Raw genomic sequence first — 25,010 nt, 5'->3', positions numbered from 1 at the left:
TTTTAAAGCTTCAGCTGAAATGGTTTAGTTCTTGAAAATAAGGTTGTGAGGAAAGGAACTATGGCTGTGTTGAATGCTTGAAATCATAGCGTTTGAATGTTGAAAATAAATACATTCTTTAGCAAAATAACCAGAAGCTGCAGGTTGTATTCAAAGACAAGTATTCCTATGATACACTAAATTCTCTGAAAGACACCTGACCCTAAGCTCCTACTTAATATTAAACAAATAGTTTTATCCATTGTCTCTGCACCTTAATTTCCCATCTGTAGTTACAGTACTGTTCTGTAAACTCTTGGGGATGGAACAGAGATAGTGTGATGTTTAGAAGGCATAAGATACCATATTAATAGGTGTCCCTAAAGAACGTGACAAAATTAGTGACTTTGTCTGCTAAGACAGTTCTTCCAGATCTTTCCCATAAATAAAATGTGGCATCACATATTGAACCACAAAGACTAAAACCAGCTATTTAAAAGCTCTTCATTAAACGAGCACTCTCCACTTAAAACACAAGCTGTGCTTCAATTTGCATAGGCAATTCTTAAAAACATCCATAATACTTTTATCTGTGGGACACAGACATCAGCCAAACTGGAGATTTGCATTAATAACAGCTAGATACTGAGCGAGAGCAGTCTGTCTAATTTAGAAGTAGACTCAGGACAAATTCCAAGAAAGCCCAGGCTTCAAGCTCTCAGTCTCCTGTCAGTCCTCCAGGCTATTTCAGTCCATGTTTCTACTCTCCCTCAGCCTGCCAAGTTTGCATGCGGCATCCTGAAGTTTTCGAGTACCCACACTTCAACACAAAAAGCAGCCAAGACTGTAAATACACCAGAATTCACCCCTGAGTTTCTCCATCAGCAGCATTAAGGAAGCCATAGTAAAAGCTATAGTACAAGCTGGAGGAAGTTACAAGATGCAGCCAACAGATAATAATTAAAGTGCCTGTGACCATCTGCAGTAAACACCTCAAAATGTTATTTTTCCCTCAACGGAAGATTCAGACACAGTCCCAATATTCAGTGGCTGTGGATTGTATGTATTGTTTTACATAATGAGTATCTGATGTGGAATCTAGTAGTGGAATTTGACCTCATATTTAAGAAGAAAGAGTCATATATATGAACATAAACCAACAGGTTTAGAAGAAACCTTAAGAGGTCATCTAATGAAGTCTCTCGGCCTCAGGCAGGATCAACTATACCTACATTACTCTGCAGAGATGCTTGTTTAACCTGTTCTGAAAAGGCTTTCATGATGGAAATTCCACCACTTCCTCAACCATCCACCCCAGAAATCCAGGATCCCTGTTGCAAGAGGAAGTTTCTTAAAGTCTAGTTAAAACTTTCCTTACCACTGTTTAAACCCTCTAGTTCTTCTAGCCACAGGGATAATAGAGAGCACATTTTTTTCCTTTTTTTCACCCATCTGCAGTTAAATTTAAGGAACATATAAATATGTAAGGAAATTAAGTTAATTAAACAACACCAGTTTGACAGAAAGTTAATAACACCATTATTCTAAACAGTTTCCCCATAACACTTGATAGCAATTTCAAAACAAAACCCAAGCTTCCCAGACTTTATGAGAACATCAAGAGACCTTGGCTTTCATTGAAGTCATGATATGATGCATATTTCCTCTTAATCATCTGCGTGAAAGACCAGTTATCTCGGCATGAAAGGATAAATGGAATGGCTTAACACCATGTCATTTTACATAGTTTCCAAGTTTTGATTTTTTTGTTGCTGTAAAAGTAACACTGGCCCAGAAAACTTATTTCACGTCTTCAAGATTATCTATCTGCTTCTGCAGACAGGCTGAAAAAGGAAGAAAAAGCCTTGGAGGTGTGAGTTATTCTATGTATCTCAGTCAATTCTCCATAAATTCACATCTCAAGCACTGCATAAACTCAAAGGCCCCTTGGCAAGACGAGGCCAAAGTTTGTTGTGTGTCAATCACACCACTTGATTCCCTGAGCTCAGAGCGTACCAGTATTGTCCCTGCAAGGTTGTGTGTCACAGTTTCAGCCCAGGGAAAGGTATCTCACTAATGAGGAAGCAAGGTGCTGCAGCCAACTATTGTCATAATACTCCTCAAGGAAACTTGATTGAGTAAGGATTTATTTTTAACAGATTGTCTGACTAATACCAAAGGCACTGAAACACTGTGCTGTGAAACAAATGTCCTGAAACATACACAAGAAGACTCAAAGTATTGAAAACTAATATATTGCAATATTAATTGGATTTTCAACTCAGTGTCATAGCTGTCCCTATTTATGGTGGGGATGGAATAAGAATCAGAGGTATTTTATAGCAATCACATACAAAGAAGCATTGATGAAACCTGGAAATTTGAAGCATACACATGAAACACACAGTACACTGAACTAAATCAGCTTTATGAAAAAAAAATTCCTTAGTCAAAGATTAGGACACAGGAGAACTGGTAAGTCCTTTGATTTTTAAAAAAAAAATTGATTTATAAATAGGAACAGCTGTATAAAACCCACAACCATAACCATTGTAACATTTCTTTAGTAATCTCTCAGTTCAACCATTCACAACTTTTAATACCTGAACATAACGTTACACAAAAGGATCAATCTAACACTCATGAGCAAGTCACCTCAGGGCTTTTAAATCATGTATTTTTTCCACAACGAACGTCAAGCTCCAAATCTTGCATTTCCCTCCTTCTCCTGACCCCACACATGGGTGTTACCTGCATGCTACTTCCCTCTATGGCTCCTGCTACTTAAATCAATGGCTTTATTCCAATTTTCATGAATTCTCATCTCTTTTTACTCTTTTTTTTTTTTTTTTTTTTTTAATCTCCTCACAAACTCTAACGTATCAGGTCTTTTCCATGCCAGGTAAGCTACAGCAAACCTCACAACCTGCCTTTGAAACTACTTCATTACCTCACTCATTTCTCTGCTTACAGACATCCTCTTTCTAGGAAAGACTTGGAATCAGAGCTCTACCCAAATCTTCTCTGCCCAAGAGATGCTTGTCAAAGAGTTGTATGTGTTCCTCTTGGTGTGTCGTCTCCCCTTTTTCCGTTCCCTCTTCAAACCACACTTTCTGTATTATTTAAAGGGCATGCTTCATAATCCCTGCAGTTTCTCAAGGAGGTAGAAAATAGGGATAAACCTACAAGATCTTTTTCTTTGCTTAATATCTCACCTCTTTCTACAGCTGAATAATGTCACCTCCAAAATTTCAATAGGCATCATTCACAGGGATGACACAGTTTTATCTATCCAGACCTGATCTCTTGCTAAGGAAGCTGAAATGTTGACAACCTTCAGTTGACTCTTTTGAGTGTGCAGCTGTCAGTTCAAGTTCCACAGGGCTGTGACACAGTCCTTAGTCATGTTTCTCCAATGACTCCCTAGATTTCATTCATCGTAACACACAGGTACCCATCACTGTGAGCTGTAGTAGAGGCATCTGTGCCACCAACCACAGTGTCTCAGATCTATCTCTAGTTTTCCTGTACTGTGTGTATGACAGAGAGAGTTTTGGGTTTTTTTTCCCATCAGGTGGTCCAGCTAACACTCTCAGTGTTTGGTAATTGGCCTATTCCGTTTCCCAACCTTTCACTGGTGTGCCTTTGATGACTCTCATGATGACTACCACACCAAAATTCATTCTTCATGCCACAGCCTTGACCGTGTTGCCTTTCTGTATCAGTCCTGATAAGCACAGCTTATTTGCCTTCACTTCCTCACTGGGAAGTGTAATCTTGTGTCCTATCATTTTTCACTCTCTATCAAGAAAGTGATGTCAAATCAGTCCTTTACACGTTTCTACTCTCCATGTGCTTAACAGGTGGTTTTATGGTTTCTTCTGTGTTGTTCATCATGCCCTATATGCACCTGCAAAGTGACATCATTATTTCCCTTGAAGATCCTCCCTTGCTGTTCTGGCTAAAAAAACACATTAGACACAAGATATCAATATGCTGAAAAGCGCTGCCAGGATTGTGCTGATAAGTATTGTTTTGCCTCCTTAGGCTTCTGTAACTATCCAGTTCATCTCTTTCTTCATCCCAAACCAAGATCCCAAAAGCTGTGAAACAGATTCATTCATAACTTGTCTATCACACAGTAGAGACCCCACAGGGCCACAAACAAACGCCTTCCATACAACAACATAGAAATAAATAATCTTTCAAATTAATCAGATGTCCTTTGTTCTAAATCAGCTTGGTCAGGCTGTCCTAGAAACCACCTTGACTTCCCTACTTGAGTTTTGCTACTTAAGTTGCACTCCCTTGGTACAATGCAATTATCTATGACTGGAATAAAATTAGACCACCACCATAAAAACAGCTGGTGTAGCATATTGATTTTTAGCTAAGACATAGCCTAGAAAGCTAAAATTCCTATTGCTGAATGAAGTCTTTGCCTCAACATTTTTCTATCATCTCACTGAAAATCAACTATTTTTAATCTTCAGCTAATATAAAAAATTAAAAAACATGTATACATCTAATTAATAATCGTTAAAAAATGTTGTGAAGACAGGAACTATATATCACTCAACTACTACTTTATGCTACCAAGACCTGAAATGCTGCAGCTTGAGAAGAAATAAACTGCACACCCACACCTCCACTGCCTTATGCCCAAGCTGATTTACTAAGTCAGACAGCTGACAACATTTATTGTAAAAACAACAACATAGTCCATATAAGTAGGTTTCTCCTGATACTCTACTCACAACAAATTGAATTATTTAAGCTATCAGAAAGCAATAAGACAAGTTCTATTTCAGGTCATGTTGAAACATTAGAATTCAAAACAAGTCCAAGATTATTTTCTTAGAGTAATATTGATATTCAATTAGAAAGAGAGAAACAGCGAGTTCTTGGATGAAGATGGGAAATTACTCAGCTGGCTTTTTATTTTACATATTTTTTAACTAAACCTCATGTTTCCACTCAAAACCAGAATTCCTAGCAAAAAATTATAAGCAGATCATTACTTTCCCTGCATGTAATTTTACATCCACAATCAAGTAAGTTTTAAAAAAAATAATTAAAAGAAAAAATCACATCCATGAGAGTTTAGAAGCAAGATCCCTCAAACTTAACTTTTTCTCTTAACCTTAACAAAGGTTAAGAAAAAAAACCAAAACCCAGATTCCAAGAAAATGAAAACAATGAATTTTTCCCTCTGTGCTATCCATTACTCTCATTACCCAAATTTAGACACAGGAATGCCTACCCTGACATTAAAGTGATAGTGAATAATAGAGAATTTTGTGTTAATACTTCAGTCAATCTAAGAATTATCAAGCATATGATGGCAAGTTAAGAACATACTGGATACTTAATATGGCTAAATTCACACACTGTTTAGTCATACCAGACTCCCCTTTTGCCTTTTTTTTATTTAAACCAACCTAGAAATTTCATTTTGTAAATGAACACCAACAAAAAACCCCAATAACAACAAACAAACAAGAAAAAAACAAAACCAAACAGAACAACCTCCCCCCAAAAACCCTTCTCTTCCAGCAGATCAATAAATAGACATTTCAGATACAAGGTTGACACACAATGAACTTAAGAAGTACAAAAACCATTTCTGATGGAAATGCCAACTTCATTCATTCTGTCCAAGAGGAACTGGAAGGTGTTATCCTCTCACCATGCACTTTGCCCTAATAGAGAGTTCCAGAACATCTATTTATGATCTCAGGCTTTGCCATTTCAGAGCGTTTAGTGGTGCCACTTCAAGACACAAAGAATCAATGACGAAAAGACTTCAAAGCAACACTCTTTTGCACTGTACAGTCCTCAGCACCTCCCAAAAACTTTTAATAACTTTCATCCTCTATTTTGCTAACTTTAGAGTCCCAGGAGCTTTGCTACATTTAAGGTACTACTACAACAGAGTCTTAACTGATATGTCCAAACCCATGTCTTACTGAAATGTCACACTCCCACCAATCAAATACGAACTTTGAGGAAGACTGAGGTTTTCAATTACAAGAAAAATTATAGAATAAGAGGCAAGCAAAACATGAAGAGGTGAAAAATCATGCCCCTGGTGATGAGAAATACTAGTATGCAAAACTTCGCATGTAGAATGGTCAGAGGAAAAAAGTTACAAGTTATCAATTATCTCATGCAAGTTTGCTTGCCTGGAATTCATGCCATTACATAAAACTTGCATCAGCTACAGCTGTAGAAATTCTAGATGCATATTTCAAACAATAAAGCAGAATATTAACTTGATTTGCAGTATGAACACTGACCCTTTTTAAGACCATAGGCTTAATTAGGTAAAGCTTTAAGTAATTACATTTTAAAACAAACTGGACTATGAAATTGTAACCACACAACTGTTTTAATTAAAGCCATCTAAAGATACTTTCTTGACTCAAGTCATGAGTATTTCTTTATACTATTGAGATTTCAGAACTAACAAATCCCAAATAAATCTCTGATGTTATTGTACATAAACCTGACAAAACCCCAGAAAAACAGTAGCAAGATTAAACAATTTGACTTCTCTATATTAAAAAAACCCATGTAAAGTCCATGGAATAAACAAGTTATTCACCAGCATGCTTTGTTCCAATAATTATCTGTATTCAGAATGTAGCTGGTTTTTTTAAAAATAGATCAGTTAAGAATTTCCTGCAGTATGTTTAAGAGTCTTATTTAAAACAAGAGCATTAAGACATATAGCAAATTTATTAACCATCACTGTGGTTTTCATCAGGAGATTTCTTTCCTCTAAGATCATCTTGTTTCTTTTCCCTATATATGGTGTGAGAAATAACTGCATTTGATTTCCATATTTCTAAACACCTAGTTTGCAAGGAATACAAAAATGAGTAAATTTTTCTGGCAAAATGTAGACTTGTGAAACCAACAGTTTCTTACTACACTTTCACATTTGAAGCCAACTGCCTCCATATGGCCTGCAAAAGAATCCACAAAATTGGGAGTAAATTTCAGGCACAAAAAATGTAAAGCATTCAGCTATGGGCTACTAACAAACAATAAAACCTTAAGTATTGATAGACTCAAGCATTCATAACATTACTCAAGAATACAAATAAGTTAGTATTATTTATGGTTACTTGTGAGCTTGATAAAATTTGAAAAATTTCATGCTGTCTATATGTACTTTAATATACTTATCTCACAAAAGCATTTTTTGCTTGAGCTCATATGCTGGTTACATTAACTTGTTATTTTGTAATCACTTAAAAAAATAAAATTGATCCACCTTGAGATGCACCTTCAACATGCTTTGCTCAAGACAACTTGCCCACAGAAAACACAAACAGGAGATTGCCAGACAATAGCTGTGCACAAAATTACTTCTCTTGCTGGGGCACAGAAATCACATAAGAAAAAAAAAAAAACCACAAGTATTTAACTCCTCTTATAGAAATGTGGAAGTAAAGCATTAAAAGAAAGCCTTATAAAAATGTAGGAAAATCTTGTGCAAGGCCCACATGTATGTGATGGCTTAAAGGACTGACAGAACCCACAGACATTTCTTCTCAGCACTTTCAGGACTGAGAAGCTTCATGAGCTTTCACATGTGACAGCAGATGTTCAACAGGATTCAGAGGAGCTCAAAAACCTGCACCTACCTGAAATTTATTTGCTGAAGGGATACTTAAAACACTTTCTTTCTCTTTGTTACGGGAAGAAAAACAAAAAAGCTACAGCAACAATTGAAGATGGAATTCGAGGCCCCTTACACCTGCAGTGGCAGGATTTCTGTAAGGCAGGGAAATAAGCCAAAGGAAGGAAACAGCAACTATCATCAGCAAGATAAATCCACAGATCATTAAATGAAAGGCACATGGTGGTTAACTGAGAGGCTTCCAGAGCTCTAGGAAAACAATACCTAATGACAACAGAAGCAACTAAAAGTTCACCTGTGTAAACAACAAAACCAACCTAGAATCTCCACAGGCTGTGAGGAGCAAGACATGAATAGGCCCAAAAAACAACTGACCTAGCCAATGTGAAATTTCTAGCATCTCCCTAAGACAGAAGAATGACACGATCAGTTGGACATTATAATCCTATATCAGACTTTAGACTACACTTTGTTCTATTAGCAGTCACAGTCAATCCATGGTAGTGAACCACTGCCAGATCTCCAGACATTATCTTTATAGAAGCTGTTCATTGTTTGTCACAACATTGGAACACCTTCTTATAGAATCAGACAGTTCTGTTAAAAGTAAGCAGGAGCTGAGATTTGGATAAATTAAAAGGTGGGCAGTAAACTTGTGGCTACAGAAGGGAAAAACAAGTATAGCTTAAAAGGTACTAGCTAAAAAAACCCAAAGAGATTGCATCACAATGAAAACTATTATTTTAAAAGAATATCTGTCCAAGTGCAATATTTAACTCTATCAGCTAAAGCAACACAGCTTGAAGTTAGAGAAATCTATAAAACATGCCTCTTGTGATGTTTTCTAGGGGAAAATGTAATTTGGCACTTGCTACAGAATGAGTTCAACATCCCTGCATCATATTATCTGCTGGCTCGATTCCTAAATTGCTACATCTGGAGAAACAGCAAGAGATCTTGTTGTTGCTCCTTGACGCAAATAATTCTACCAAAGGACTATCAAGACACCAGTTACTTTGTAAGAGACTTTGGAACGCAGGGATAATTCCAAGTATGCTGACAAGTTCTTGCTGACCACATTTCTCCATCAGGCAACAAAGATTACAAATGGAGAGATATTTATTCTTCACAGAACAAGGCCTTGAAATTTTCTTTTCTTTCTTAAAAGACTGTGGGCCAAATGTTATGTTTTATGACACAAATGACTCTTACTAAAAGGTGGAAGCTGGAGACTCTTCTTGAAAGACTCTCTGCTTTAATCAGTTGATGCTGCATTTCCTAAACCCCTTACAACATTCATGACAACTCAATGCATAAAAGTAAGTCTTCCTCACCTTGCAAATCAGCATTCTCCGATTTGTTACAGGATTATTGCAAATGGGTCTTACCATCTAACAACCAAGAACACAAGACTGATCTTCAAATCAAACACCTGTGAAGAAGTCCCAGAGGTTTTTTTCACACTTCCTGTCTTCATTAAGGATACTGTTTTTTATCTTCTGGAATATTTTTTTTCTGTGAATCTTAGGATGACAAACCTCATCTAGTACTGCCTGTCTAATTTCAATGAGATTTATCTAAAGGACCTGTAAAATAAACCAATAAAAATAAGCAGGCACATCAATTTTGTGCTGATTATTAAATAAAAAAGTATAAAATTTGCTAAACTATTTACAAAACTAGCAAATAGCCTTGCTATAACTATTTTAGTAGGTGTTTAGGCTTATAAATATGAAAATTCTTTAAATAATGGATTCCTGCCAAACTCTAAGAAAACTGCAGCAGTTGCTGCATTTGCAAATGCATGGAACACCACTAATATGCAGGAAAAGTAAGAGGACAGCAAGACTCTGGATCAGAACAATAGCCACACTGGTGCAATGATCTGTTCTCAAGTCCATTTATCCATTAACTCTGTCCAAGCTCTATCTTGATAAAATATGAATGATGCCCACAGTTCTACTGTTCTTCACATCTCCAACCCTGGGTCCTCTGAACAGTTCAGAGATTTAAGTGGGGACCCCCAGTAAAAGGCCAAGTGTGGCCCCACAGCCCTCAGAGAAAAGGAGGGGAGGAATCCCTGTGGCACTACAACTGCATGTCCTTGTCCAACATCACACACAACTTAATCCCGATGTTCAGAGGTCCAAATCTGACAGGGTAATCAGCATGGCACACATCAAATGCATGACAAGCTTGGAACAACAGTCCTGAAGTATTAACTGCCTATTCCATTTCATCAGCAGATGAGATATGAATAATATGTTAAGAAATACTATTAATATTTTACTCTCCAGACCATTATGGAAGCACGTGGCTGAAGAACAATGCAACTGAAGTGCTGTAACATTCGCAGTAAACGCGGGTGAACTGGCAATAAATTAAAAACAAAATGAAATGAATACAAGATGACTCAGCTTCAGAGATCATTTTATTACATAAGAATCTCAGCTTTCCAGTCAGGAAAAAAGAAATTTGCATTCACCAAAATGAAAGGTTTAAAAAAAAAAAAAAAACCCGACCCAAACAAAAAAATCCATTAACAAACCAAAATCAAAAAATCATACAGTCAAAGCCCCCTGAAGCCCCAAACTCTACAAAACAGGACACTCTCCCATAAGACTCATGAACCAGGCGAGAGATAAGAAAGACAAAAAATTTAATATTTTACTTGTATTAGGTAGGGATATGGAGCAAAGTCCTATTCAAGCTTTCTACATATTGGCATTAGCAACACTGCAATTTATTTGGAAAGAAAGCTCAGTCTGACATCTCAAGGCAAAGCTGAAGAACAGGTTCAGTATGAGGGTTTAGATCAACTTCCCTGAAAAAAAAACTTCATCTCCAGAATCCACATGCAACAAAAGTGTCCCACTGAATTTGTATCACAGAACTGAGTGTTCTCAAATTATTAAAAATATTTTGGCCAAGGATAAGGGCGGGGAGGTGCTGATGTTTCTACAGTCTTGTGTTCGACCTTGTCAACAGCTACAGCAAAGTCATCCAAAATCCACTGAATTCCAGAAAAGCCTGACCTACCTACTACACTGAAAAATCATCTCATTGAAAAAGTATAGGATATAAAGACAGTCATTTGGATCTTTTCTTTCATTAACTTTTTAACAAAGAACACAAACCCCCCCACCACCAAACAAAAGTAAAACCACAAACCAAAACAAAACCAACCCACACAGTATTCCTACTAAAGATCATGCTATTTGGCCACTAGTCAAATAATAAAGGTGATTTGCAGCACCAAACATAATTTTTTCATTTTAAAAACAAGGAAGAACTTTTACAAAACCTACAGACACAAAACCATATGTAATGTTCCAACTGGAAGCAGCACTATTCTTTCCTTTTTATTTTCAATAGAGTGGAAAGCAGAAGGGACTGCCACGGCTTTCTCCCACTGAGCAGAAAGTATTAACAAAATACTGATTGTTTAGTGCACTGCTTTCAGGGAATATCAGCCATTCAACCTCAGATGTAAAGATGTTATCTGGCTTGGTAAAAAAATAGTAAGTGAAAAGTGAATACATCCTTGGGGATTCAACAGGCAGCCTGCAGAATTTTCCTTCCATCAGAGCAGAAGAACTATTTCCAATACATTTCTTCAGTTTTAAAATGGCAGATTTAAAAATCAAAAGCCCTTCTGTTTTATACTCAGAAGTCCACTTTGCTATAATAATAATACTATGCAAGGTAAAATTAAAAATTTCAGACATTTCATATATAAAGTCATATAAAGCAATAATCCATGATCTTCAAGTAAAAATCCCACAAACCTCTAATACATTATAAAGATACATTGTTTGATTTTACAAAAAGAAATCTCAAAATGCTTAAGTTTATAGCAAATAAACAAAACCCAATGTTATCCCACCTTCTTTTTTATAATTCTGTCCTTGGTCCAGTGTTTGGAGTTAAGTCCAGTCTTTCCTGGTAGCCAAGATTTCCCCTTTGACGTTTTTACAATATTCCGAAGAACCATCCTTAAAATATTCTTCATGTGGACAGTTGTAAACAGCAGCAAATATAAAAATATCGTGTAGAGCTAAAACCTAAGAACAGTTTCTGTGCAACAACTACAGTGAAAAACTACTTAAATGGAGTATTTTTGGTCTACTGGCACATGAATTCAGGCAGTAATGACAGAGCAGTGATAAGATGTTCTAAAGAAACAAGACAGGCCACAGTTGTGACAGGAACAAGATAGGCAAGATCAAGTTTCACCTAATTAGGCAAGGTTGCAGTAGGGGAGTTCTGCTATCCTCGCATTGTGCAATACTAATCTTTGTTTGCTATTATAATCATGACAAACAGTAAGTATTTATCTTAAATAAATTTACATTTAAGGCTCTGACTGTCACAAAAGACACAGAAGTGATTTTCCCTATAGAAAGGGGCAATGATAGGAGGAGAAGTCCTAAGAACAAAGGAATGTAACAACCAACAAAAGACATTTCCATGACATGTTTTCTTAAATCATAAAACTGTTTTAAAAGGACAAACCAGCTTAGAAACAAAAGAACCAACACCTCCACCATGTATTTATGCCTACTATATTTTAGCTCAAGCACTACTCCATTCTTGGCAAAGTCTGTCTTCTTGCTGGACATAATTCAGGCAGCAGAGAATATAAAACAGTAAACTATGTTTCTCATTGTCTCTTCATGTCAAGGGACAGCAAATGTTTATCATCATTCCTGTCAACACTATACAGGATCCGGAGTGGGGAACAGGCAGAGCAATGGCACCAACAGTGCATTTAGCTCTTACTCGACAACTGCAGGAGCAAAGCTTATTCTCCAGCCTGATCCATTCCTTTTTCAACTATGGCTATTGGCTGAATTCTTCTAAATGACCCACCAGAACACATAAAAGCTTTACTTGCCATAAACACACAGATCAGAAGTATATAGGAGGACTGAACACTAAAGCCTGCCATCCCTATTGGATAATTGGATCCTTTCAAAAGAAGAATAGGAACTAAAATAAACATGTGTCACTGAACTTCCCTTTTTTTCCTGTCATTTCCTGCTTCTGAAATAACTGAAAACACCTGTAAATAATTAAATCAGGTAAATACAAAACAACATAAACAGAGGGTAGCCCCTTACTTTCCTTCACATAGTTGGTGGGTGTATCATCTCCTCACTGGGTACCTGAGCCAGTGCAGTCCCGTGGCTGACTGCTCTAGAACTTATGTCCCACAAATCTGGGACATATGAAGAGAGATGAAGATACCACAGCCTCTGGCTGCTTAATATACCATCCTCAAAAGCCTAAATTAGAGAAACAAGGGATTTTCCTCACAAAAACAAAGAGGTTTTGAATGTTGTAAATGAAGGAGGTGAGGTACGTGCAGTATTTAATCGACATAAGTTATGATCCTCTATTAAATGCAAAAAAGCCCCAAGTAAGATCCAAGAAGACTTGCCCTGTTTGACAAAGCTCACATTTAGCAAAACCATATACCTGCAGATTATGTAAATCACTCAGTAGGAAAGTAAATGCAGTCTATGATCCCACTAAAGCATTTTAACATGAAGACACTTGTGATCTCTGAAAACTACATGGAATGACGTAGGAAAAAAGGACGTAAAGGAAAACTGAAAGTAAGATTCCCTAAAATGTATACAACTTTACACCAAACATCCACACAAAATGTAAAATTATTGAACATAAAGCTAGAGATTAAAACCAGTGGATGTGAACAACTAAGAATACATAGAGAAGGAAGGGACAAGTAAGAAGAAGAGCAAGAGTTCAGAAGGAATATAACACCATACTGCATGCAGGGTATCACTATCTTTAAATTAAGGCTTATTTGTTTTAATAACTTCTGTTCCAATTTGCCACCCCATCTTACCCTCTCACTATTGTCACTTCTTTCCTCCTGCTGTATGAGCTGTATTGTAAATGCCTAACGTGCAAATGTACAATTTATTTATTTTAAACACACTTAACTACAAATCTGCACAATTGCAAAGAGGCCTTCTAAGCTAAGCTTTTTCATATTTGTTCAAAAGTAATTTAAACAGACACCTTAATATTACTTCCAGACGAAAAGTCACTTCTTGTAATTTGCAGACAAGACGTAAAAAAACCCCAAACAAACAGCTTATTTGTTTTATATATATTTATCTTTCAGTTCCTCTAGTAGGATCAAAGAAATTTATGGATCATACTGGGAAGAGTAAAACAAACAAACAGGCTATATAAACAAAACCCTATCAACAATAACAACAAGATCAATATTTCACTGATCATGGTAAATTAATAGCACCTAATGAGACAGATACCTAGGTTCAATTATCACTTCCACTTCACTAAACTGACAACTAAATTTATGCATTTTTCAACCTATTTTACTGATGTAAAAAACGTGATGTTCCATTACACTAACAACTGTACACTTAATAATCTACACAGAGAATGATTTCTGGTGAGCATATTTCTTTTTTCCCCATATGGGACTGCACTGTATGGAAGGGATTTAACAATCTACTCTCCAAAAGATGTTAGAAACACAGTGGAACCTCCAAGTCCCCAGGATATCGGACTATTTATCCCACTATGACTACAGACACCAATATTTAAAAACATACACAGATAGCTACATGACAACATTCATATTTTTGCTTTCTTTCACGTATTTGAACACATCTCACAAGAAAACTGCAGTACTTGACAAAAAGGATGACTGAAAGACTTCAGTCTCCAGGTAGGGAAAGGAAGACAAAAGGTTTATAAAGAAATTCAGACACAATCAGAACACTCATCCCTGAGCACTGGAAGAAAAGAGGCTCTTGAGACCTCAATGCTTAAAAAATTTCTACATCATTTGTGAGATAATAAGAAAAAGCTGACCAAAAGCTTTTTCCTGCTTCTGAGAAGATAACGGCAACTACACGAACGCTCCAGATCAAGCTTACTTGTAATTTTGTGTCAAATCTTCAGTTCTTCAGAACTCAGAGAGCAAACTGAAAAGTACTTAGTAGCTTCAGATGACTGGGGGAAGGGAGCAGCAGTAAATGGGGGTAATCCAGTAATGCCTTGAAGACTCAAATCACAAAGATTTGTTGCATTGAATGTTATAAAACCCCCAGAAGCACAAAAATACCGTACTGGAAACACTGTACAGTAAATCCTTTGATTCAGTGTGTGTTTCATGTCCCTTTTTCAGGTTATAATTTTGAACCATAAATACCAAAAGTCCCCCATAAAAAGGATATCAAAATATTCTAGAGGCTAGTACATGTGAAAGTGAATCAGATTCAAAAGTTCTTCATGTTTAGCTAAAAGTGAGCAAAACTACAATAGTCGATATACAGGTTAAATTATTCCAATGTAAATATTGAGTTGGATTTCAAAGTCACACTGGGGTATACAGAATAGATTATAATTCAAGAGCTTAAACTTATTTAAAACCTCCTTCACCACTTTACCTTCTATCTACTACAAAACCAAATACCAGTACTCTCCACCATCAGGATAAAAAACAGAAAAAATAAAGTACAGCAGTCAGGAATTTGGCAGGGGGAGAGCACTGCAAACAAGACTTGAAATTTATTTGTTTCAATGTAAACCTTGGACTTTTATTGCATCTTCCAATATCCAACAAGCCCTTGCTGAAGTGTTAAAAAAGGACAATAAAATGATAAACACACTGTACACCGAAAAGCTACTCAGAAAAGGGACTGAAAAGATTTCCAAGTAACGTGGGCTGGAATAGACTCCAACCCGTGTGATACGGTTTTAAAATAATTGCATTGATCCTGACATGACTTACAAGTGTAAAGGAGGTCAACCATTACAGATCTTTTTTTCCACTACTAGAAGTACGTGATTCAGACTTGCAGCTAAAATTGACTGAAATTTAGATGACTTGGGACAATAAAGCAGTACATAAGGAAATTAAGCATCAGGCATGCTGAGACATTCTGAGCTGCATGCAGAGATGAAGCTGCATACAGACATGAGTTTCATAGTTTATTTCTACAAGACACTGTTTCAAGAATTCAGTCATCTCCCAAAGTGTACACACAGTCCAACTGTTTGGTGCCTGAATAGTAATTAACCCATTCATTAGCCTGAAGAATCATTTAGACTTTCGATTCCAAGAAATTGCATTTTAAATACACAGCAGTAAAAGCTATCCACTTCTCTACTGATGTATTATAATTACAACTTTAACACTAAGAACCTTGTTTGACTGTTTGTACGTATGTATATGACAAAGTATCTAACATACCCATGTGGTATAAAAATTACCTTACAGGATTTGTAAGCAATGGCTGTCAGTTCACATACACTGGTAGTTTCTCAGATGCCCAAATAAGTTAGTTAAGCTGTAAGTGGGTAACGGTTTCAGGCAAAAAACCCCACAAGTTGAACGGTTTAAACTAGTTGGATATGCTGTCTGTACCATCATGCAGTTTATGCCCTGGCTATCACACTATTCTCTATACAAAACCTCTCAACCATTTTACAGACATCAATTTTACCATAACAATGTAAAAATATCTCTGTGTCTTTTCAAAGGAAGTGACAGAGATATTAGTAACATTTATTAAAGACATATTATGTGACAACATTTTGGACTTCAGTAATTTGAAAACTCCAGCTAGTTGGGATAAATTCAAGTCAGGTTTTGACCAACACCCTGGTTAAGGTTTTAGAAGATAGTCAGATAGGCTTTCTGAAGCCTGTTTGTTTTTAAAGTAGAAAGCATGGGGGGAGGAGGAGGTAGGGAAAAAAAAAAAAAAAAAGAAATTGAAATATGTTGAAAGTACCAGAAGTATGTTCAAGGAGTAAGAATGCCAACAGGTGCAGCACTGTCTTGAATCATAAATTAGACAAATTGCATTAGGAAACAGGATCAGAAAGGGATTTTCTCATGCAAAAATGCATTCAAAGTATGTCTTCTCAAACTGTTCATGTTATTATAAACTAAGACTTTACCCACCTCTTTGAGAAATTAAAAACAAAATTATATATAGGTAAGCCTGTACTTTATGGTTGTGGTAAACTTTGCTAGTCTCTAACCACCCTGTTTCTTTTCCTTTAAACATCAGAGAGCAATGCAGGCAATACTTTTATCCCCATATTAATAATGCAGCCCTGTCTACTTTTTTCATCTAATACGGGAACTCTCAACGATTCTCAGCTATTCACCTTGGTAGGTCTGCACAGACACATTCTGGATTTAAGTAAAACAAGGTTTGCTGGTCTCCCAGTGTCCAACTGGCTCCCAGGAGATTAGAACACAGAATTAATCCAGATGCTAGTCAGGGCACTGGGCTTATGTGCATGGGGTCAGCCCACGGGATTTGGGACTGGAGAGATTCTCCTAGATCAGCCTAGCAGGGACCTTGGGAACTGCAGTGTTTACTTGTTCCGACTTCAGAGAGCAGGGAAGTTACACTTCTTTGCCACTTGGGACACAGATTCATACCAAAAGCATCTAGATGTATCTTACCATATTCACTCATCACCATGTAGTTGTTTCAGGCTGAAAAAACCAAACAACATAAACTGATAAAACTGATTACATCCTTCCTGCAACCTAGACAATGCTGCCCTTTCTTGTGCTGATTCCAATGCTTATCTGACCCTGCATGGAGTTGGTTTCAGTGTGCTCAGCTGGCAGAAAAGTATCCTGGTGAGGGGGAAAAAGAAAGAAAGAAAAAAAAAAAAGTAAAGACAAACAACTTCCTGCTGAGTTTGCAGACTGAACCAGCTCAGCACAGAAACAGATAAATATCAGAGAGAGCCAATACAAGTGAGAGGGCAGCAGGGAGGCAGGACTGCAGCAGCCCCTAAGTTACATCAGTTTCACCTACACAACACTGAAGCCTCAGTTTCCTCCCCTATTCTCAATTTATAAAAAACAGTTTAATCATGCAAAAACTGAAATCCTTTCGTCAAACTTAGACATAAGGATACATGGGTTAAATACAGTGTCTGCAACATATGCAAGTTTAGATTAAACTGCTTCCTGCTGAAGTTAGAATTCCTTAAATAAAGTATTTTATAGCTACAGATTCTTCACCCATAAATAGAATTCTGCTGCTAAGCAAAGCAATGTATTGGAAACTTTGGAAAAAAAAAATCTTAATTCTACTTCCACTACTGAAGAGCTAGGCTAAATTACACTATAAATCTAGAGGATAAGGAAATAACAGACAGAAGTCAAAAGGAATGAAATACTGCAAAATGAAGGGAAAAAATGACGGCAGACCAGCAACTGCCAGTTAAGTTTTATTAATTTTTCCTTTTTTTTTTTTTGGTCCCAACTTCATATTTGTTTCTGAAGACTTCCTTAAAGACCACATATTTTACCAAAAAACCAATATCCTTACTTTTTCCCATTTCAGTGAAAATGTATAACTGGGTACTCAATGAAGATGTGAGGACTGGTGAAACCATAACTTATGTCTCAGGTAACAAAGTTACCGCACTGCAGAGACCCTTGGTTTCATCTCACTGTTCTATTCACCTGCTAAACAGCCAGCGAACAAAATTCAAAATACATCCCCTGGGCTACGGCTCCGCAATAAACCAAACCAAATAAACAAAAATACCTGAGAGATTCCACTTCCCCACCCCCTTCTCTGTTAGCCAAGGAACCTGCTCCCTCCTGTACCAACAGGGACAGGACAACAGTCACAATGCATTAAACACACCTACATGTATCTTGTCATTCTTTGGATACAACTATTTTTTTTACATTCTTAGTGGTCTGTATCAGTTTATTGAGACAAGTAGTGCAGTTCATTCACAGCCGATGGTGGGAATGAGCAGCAAGGAAGAGGAAGCCTTTTCCACCGGCCTCAGGAAATGGTTAACCCGGCTCATCCCTATTGTGAAACCTCAGTCCCGAAAGGAATTCAGTTGCTCCCGATATCCTACTGCACCACAATGATAAAGCTGCACTCTCCCATTCCAGAATGATTACACGTACTTGCTTCCAAGCATGAACTAGAAAAATAACAGAGTGACCTAAAATCCAGGTAAAGTGACTGAAAACTGAAGCTCGAAACAATTCCTTTCCTCCACTAAGCAGTTCATATTCCTGCTGGTCTTTTGAGTTATTACAGACTTCACACTTTGTCCTCCAGGTACCACTGCTGCTTTTGACACACAAATCTGCTTCTGAGGGATGGAGTCTATTACTTCACAATATAATTCTATTATTGCCTGTCATAAAAAAATTGCTTCCAGAACCTCAAAACATTGAGCACACTCCATGGATAAAACTGCCTGGTACATTCAAGATTACAACGTGCTTCCCAGTTTAACAGATTCTATCTGCAGATTTCCAAACTACCAAAAAAATGTACCAACCTGAAGTGTTAAAATTCATATCTTAGAATATTTGTTTACTTAGAAATCTTACAATAATTTCAGAACCAGTGAGATACAGAATACAAGACTGATGGAAAAACTGTTCATAAATGTAGAAAGATGTCAAAGATATTTGAAATCACTTAATAGTATAATTTTTCAATTTAAGAAAAAAAAAACCAACTCATTTTGCTGGGGTTTGACACAAGCCCAGGAATTGAACCTCCTATATCCCAGGCTAAAATGTTCATTTAAAAGGTATTTTGAGCTATCTTCTGCTGGTAATTAATTTATGGTAATATTAAGCTTTTAATTTAGACAAACACATAAGACTTGTAAATTCCAACAGTGAGTCATGAGGGAAAGGGAGAAAGACACCTTCCTCCCACCACCCTAATCAGGCAATAATTTGTTTCCTTCTTCGAACTTCTATTCTCAACAATGATTTTTTATTTTTAAAGATGCCTGTAGCTTATAAAGACAAAAAAAAATTATCTAAAAGCCCCTGGACACTTATACATGTGAGCTCTGATTTTAATACCAAGCATTAGACTATATATTCTTTACAAAAAAAGCACTGTCTTTATTTTATGTATGGACAACTCTTTGCATAATGGGGGCTGTTCCACAGCTGTATGCCATCTAAATATAAATGCACAAATAGGTTATTTTTTTAAGATAATATGTTTCACATCAAACTTGGATTTGTTAGATTAACATAAATCAATCTGCTGCAATGGAATTTTGTTGTCAAACAAATATTTATTTTCTCTGAAGTCTGCAATGGACAACAAACTCATCTATGTTAACATACGAGAGCATATCCTTTCCCTCAAAATTTTCTCATATGTTTCAGCTGAACCCACGCATATCTAATAAATATATTTAAATATTCTATTACCAGAGTAGCATATGAATAGTGCTTCTTGTTGACATAGTGAAGCTGATGAACTTATTTTTACCACAGAATAGGCCATATTCTGTCAACCTAAAAGAGCAGTGACATGATCCAAAAAAACATGAAATGGCCTTTAAGCTTTGTTGCAATAAATAACTCCATTAATAATGGCTGATAAACTTGCAAATTATTCTCTACAGTCAGTTCAGATTTATTCAGCACACAAGGATGATATCAGTATTGCTGAGAACTACAGTTCTGAATTAATCACAATATACTTTATTTCCACATCACTGAAAATTGCTAATATTAATTTAAGTGCATTAAAGTGACACACCTTCCTTTAGACTTTTACAACATATAGTTATATCAGTAGCAACCTTTCTGAGAGAAGAGAACAGAATACAATGATTTAGGAATATTTTGGGCAATGCCCACTTTAGACTTTTTGGGAAATGTTTTAGACTGAATACAGGACAAGTGTGTACTCATTTAATAACAAACAAGCAAAAAAAAAACCAACCTGACCACTCATCCAAACAACAAAAAACACACTAAAAAAAGTACTTTTCCTTAATTCACCTGAAAGAGAGCTTAATTCAAAAATTACTACTGCAGATGCCCGGCTTTGGTTTGTGTTTTACCAGTCATGTTATTTGTATTCATAGGTCAGGAACTTATGCAGCAATTCTCTAGTCTAACATAAAATACGCATCGGTCATGGTCTTCTCCAGAGGAGAGTTGAAGTGTCCCACAAAATTAACTAGACAAAAAATAATAAACCCACTAAACACTCTCCAGACTTTTCACTCTCCCTTCTGTGAAAATAACCATCACAACTACCTGATCCTACACGCACAGACATGTCCAAAAAGTCCTTGACTTTAAGCCTCACACAAAGTCCCATGAGGTTCCTCCTGGATGCATCCAAAAAATGTGAAAGATGGCTGCAGCCTCACTGACACTCATTATTAAGGTAAAGGCAAAAGCAGAAAAGCTCTGCTTAAACATGCAGTACTAACTATTCCTCCCAAAAGATTCAGTCCATCACAGTTTCTTTCCCAGCATCCACCATCTCTTATCACTTCACTGATGGTGTACAGACTCTACACAGTTGTATGCCTTTGGCGTGACATGTTACTCCACATATGCTGTAAGAGAATGACACGTAAAATTTAGGCAAAAAATAGGAATTATTACAGGCATCTCAATGGTAGCAGTTCCTTATTCCACTTTGTAAGTGGAAAACAGTGCTCTTCATAAGTGACACCTTCTTGTGTGCACACTAGTGTCCAAGGAATGTGGCTAATACTTGACAGAAGAGGTAATTTTGGAACTAGCATCCAAGAAGAAAATGCATTAATTGCATTCTTTTAGGGAAAGTTGCCAACACTCTTTAAAAGATAAAATCCACCACCAAAAAAAACCCCAAACCTCTACGGGGGAAAATGAAAAATAATACACATAATTAGGCTCCTCCAATAAGGTTAAAGATTATGTGGCTGAAAAAGGAGCTATATCTGCAATATTTTTCCAAATAAATAGACCTGTAGTTGTTTTAGCCCAAAAGATTTAATGTTTAAAGGATACCACAGAGTTCTAGGCTTGCACATTTTATTCCAAGAATGCAATGAATACTAACATTTATTTTTCAGGGAAGAAGACATCACTGTTTTCAAGGTATACTTATAGCAACTCTTTTAGTGTGTTCCTTAGCAGAGGTGATATTCAATTTACCATCATAAGCTCACATACACATAGCCCTTATGTCCTGAAGGCAGTGACTTGAATGCTGACGTGCCTTGTCAGCAAAGCAAAGAAAAAAAACAAACAGGTGAGGAAACTGCAGTCCAAATCATTAGTTCTTCTTCAAGCCCAACTGCATTCAGGACCAAGAATATAGGTCTTTTTGCATTTTTCAGAAACAGAGTAAAGTAAGCAACGTGAAAAAGGATAATAAATAAAATCCTCATGTGAAAAGGATGCTGAAGAACAGAAAGCGAGGTATCCTGCACACAAAAGAAACTGTAACTTTATGTGGGGGAAAAAAAAAAAATCACAACACACAGGAAAGCAGGAAAACAGATAACTCAGTTTCTTGTTCTTCAGATATTACTTCTTAAAAATGGTTGCACAAAATGCAAAAAACCCAATTACTAATCCAAAAATGGCCCCAAACAACTACTTCAAGTCTGATAAATGTCTTAAGAAACTACAGAAGTTTGTTAACATTTAATTTTAATTTGTTGACAAAAAAACTGTAGTTGTACTCACTCGTTACAACAGTTCAAGTCTAGCAGTATTAAAATCTTTCCTCTTGCTATTACTTTTGCTAATGGTATAAAAAAAAAATCAAAACGAGAACTATCCACAAATAAAAAAAAAAAACAAGACATTTAGGGAAGAAAAAAAACTTCTGTGAATATGAAGTCAAGGAATTCCACCACATAACAAGTTAGATCACTAGCTTTTCCTTTCTCAGAATACGAAATCTAGAGTAAGAAACCTGAAACATTTGGTCCAGTCCTATAGCCATATGTCCACCCACATTTCTTATATTATATGCTGCTGAGTCTAGTACATGGGGTTGGATTTTTTCATCCTTGAAGTTCAGAAATAAAATAACTGGGATGAAAAACTGGAAGAATAAAGGCACTGTTAGTGCCCATTTAAATATACATATTTATTAAAATACACATATTCCTGACTGATAAATAGTCCATAACAGCATTTCAAAGTTCTTTAGAAAAGGAGTTTTTTATCATTTCAGGACTCAGACTCAGGAAGCTCTAACCTGCAGCATTACTACCACTGCAGCAAGGTAATTTGTTTTTATTAAAATTCATCCGTCATTTAAAAATGCTTTGAAGTGTGTTTCAAAAACACAGTAAAAAGTCTGAATCTTCTAACAGCTTCCAATAAACACAAACAACTGCTACATTTAAACAAGCAAGAAGGTAATAGGATACACTGGCACAGACTCTGAAATAGGTGAAAAGAAACTTTCTAAGAAGTCAATCACTGCACCACCTAAGTTATGACGTTTGCCAGAAACCCACACATGGGTTAGTGATGGCAAGCAAATACATTTGTTCTGACTTAGCATGTCATTGGCATGTTGGGTTTTCAATAGGAATTTTATGAATGTAAAGCATAACCCAGGTTCCAATGGAAGATGAAGCTGCCACCTTGTTTTTGTTTTTACAAGCTAACATCGTTATGTTTATGGCACAAGCCTGTAACTCCATGAACTTTGTTGCTGGTTTCTAGTATGCCCAGTGCACTGAAATTCTCACCAGCATCAATGGAGTATTTTGGCACCCAGCAGCTGGAAGTTAAAGAGCACATTATGTTAAAAAGCTTGTCATAATACATGCTTTTTAAACACTACTTGTACTCTTCAATCTGAAATTTTACACCTAGTTTGAGCTATTTATTTCCTCCTCTCAGTCATGAAACAAATTTAGAGCAATGAAATTTTGTAAAAGATGTCTTTAGTGTTCTCACAGAGAAACATTCTGCTGCAGTGATTCGGCTGCAAACACTGCAGAGGAACTGTAAATAAAAAGCTCATTTCTACTGGAATTAGAGAAAACATGGGAGATAATCCGTACAAGGGTCTATCTCATAAACCCGCATTTGAGATCAAAGAGAGTTTGAAAGAAATCAACAAAAGGAATGGGATTGTTTATTACTCCGTCCCAGAGGATCCTGTCATAAAACGAACAGTCATCAGGAATAACTCTGCTCTGACCACTGCACCAGCCCACAGCGACAGGGGAGGGGAGCGCGGGGCAGGAAACGGAGAGGGATTCTGTCACAGAAGACAATCAAGGTTGTTTGCGGGAAAATAAAAGGGTTTCTCTTCGGTAAATAAGCCGTGGCTTCACAAAAGCGGTGACAGGAACCGAGGAGGGAGCGAGGCTGACACGGACCCCGCCTGACCCCCGGCCTCAGGGCCGGAGCCGCCTGCCCCGGGACGGCTGCGCCCTTCCCCGGGCGGCGAGAGACCGAGGTTTAGGAGGAAAACCCCGAGCCAAACACACGCATGGCCCGCACACCGACTCACCCAAACACAGCGCACCCACCCCACGCCTCACCGCGGGCCTCGGCGGCCGCACCGACCCGGGGGCGACCCCCGCTGCCCCCGGGGCGCGGGAGGCGCCGCTCCGGCACAGCCCGGGGGGACGCGGCCCCCGACCTGTCACAACTGACACAGCGGGTCGTGCCCCCCCAGAGCCACGGACGGCGGTGACCCGCGGCCCCACCCCCGGCGCGGAGCCCCAAGGCGATCCCCCCGCCGCCCCCTGCCCGGGCCGGCCGGGGCTCCGCCGGGGGTGACGGCGGCGCCGCGCGCTCCATCCGCCGCCGGCAGCCCCGCAGGAAAAGGCGAGGCGTCCCAGCGCCCGGCAGCGCGGCGCCAGGCCGGGCAGCGCCGCCGCGAACCCGAACCCTGCTCTTCACTCACCGGCATCATCTCCGCAGCCGTCCCCGCGCCGGGCCCGCCGATCCGTGCCGGGCCTCTCCCGCCGCAGCCGCCGCCGCCTGTGTCCGCGGAGGACGCCGCGCTCGCCCTGGCGGCTGTGACAGGTGCCTCCCGCGCGCCTCGCTCCCCGCAGCGGGCGGAAGGAAGAGGCGAAGGCGGCGACGGCGGCGGCCGGGCTCCCAACCCCCTTCCTCCTCCCCCGGAGCGCGGCCGCCTCTCCCGCCTCCCTCCCCAGGCGCTTCCTGCTCCGCTCCACCCGCGCCGCCCCGCCACGGGTTAACCCGCCGCCGCCTCCTCGGCCGGGGCGGGGCCGCGCGGGGCGGCGCTGCGGGGCCGCACGTGACCGCGGGGCCGCGCCGGGAATGCGGGGCCGGGACTCGCGCCCGCCGCCCGGACCCGCCGGGGCACCCCCGCTCCCCTCAGCGCGCAGCTCGCCCCGCAGGTTCTTCCCGGGCTCGGCACCTCCTCCTCCCGCCGGCGCTGTGCCGCCCTGCCCCCGGGCCGGGCCCCGGCGGGCGCCGCCTCCTCTGGGCAGGTTGCCCGGGGCCGATTGCCCGCGGCCCCGGGCGGTGGAGGAAGGGGCAGGGGCTGCGGGCTCTTTCTGCCCCCGGAATGCGGGGAATGCGGGGCGGCTCCGCTCG

General features: G+C 38.7%; 1 protein-coding gene across 7 annotated transcripts in view; it reads right to left on the bottom strand.

Annotated features, from left to right (window-relative positions):
• PPP1R13B (protein phosphatase 1 regulatory subunit 13B) overlaps nucleotides 1-24,608 on the bottom strand; it is a 69,001-nt gene extending 44,393 nt beyond the window's left edge. Inside the window, exon 1 of one of the 7 annotated variants that reach the window (XM_027887482.1) lies at nucleotides 24,352-24,608. In XM_027887482.1, coding sequence (XP_027743283.1) covers nucleotides 24,352-24,360 — 9 coding nt within the window. In that variant the 5' untranslated portion in view covers nucleotides 24,361-24,608. Of the gene's footprint in view, nucleotides 1-11,516; nucleotides 11,671-18,736; nucleotides 18,770-24,351 lie in introns of those variants that run through there. The other 6 variants (XM_027887484.1, XM_027887483.1, XM_027887481.1 and 3 more) reach the window with 6 other exon arrangements.
• Nucleotides 24,609-25,010: the final 402 nt, after the last annotated feature.

Source organism: Empidonax traillii, unplaced genomic scaffold, assembly GCF_003031625.1.
Source record: "Empidonax traillii isolate 1590-97213 ecotype Southwest subspecies unplaced genomic scaffold, ASM303162v1 scaffold213:size761030, whole genome shotgun sequence".
Lineage (NCBI taxonomy): Eukaryota > Metazoa > Chordata > Aves > Passeriformes > Tyrannidae > Empidonax > Empidonax traillii.
The sequence above is the reverse complement of the archived record's forward strand: the minus strand, read 5'-3'. Positions and strand labels throughout refer to the sequence as shown.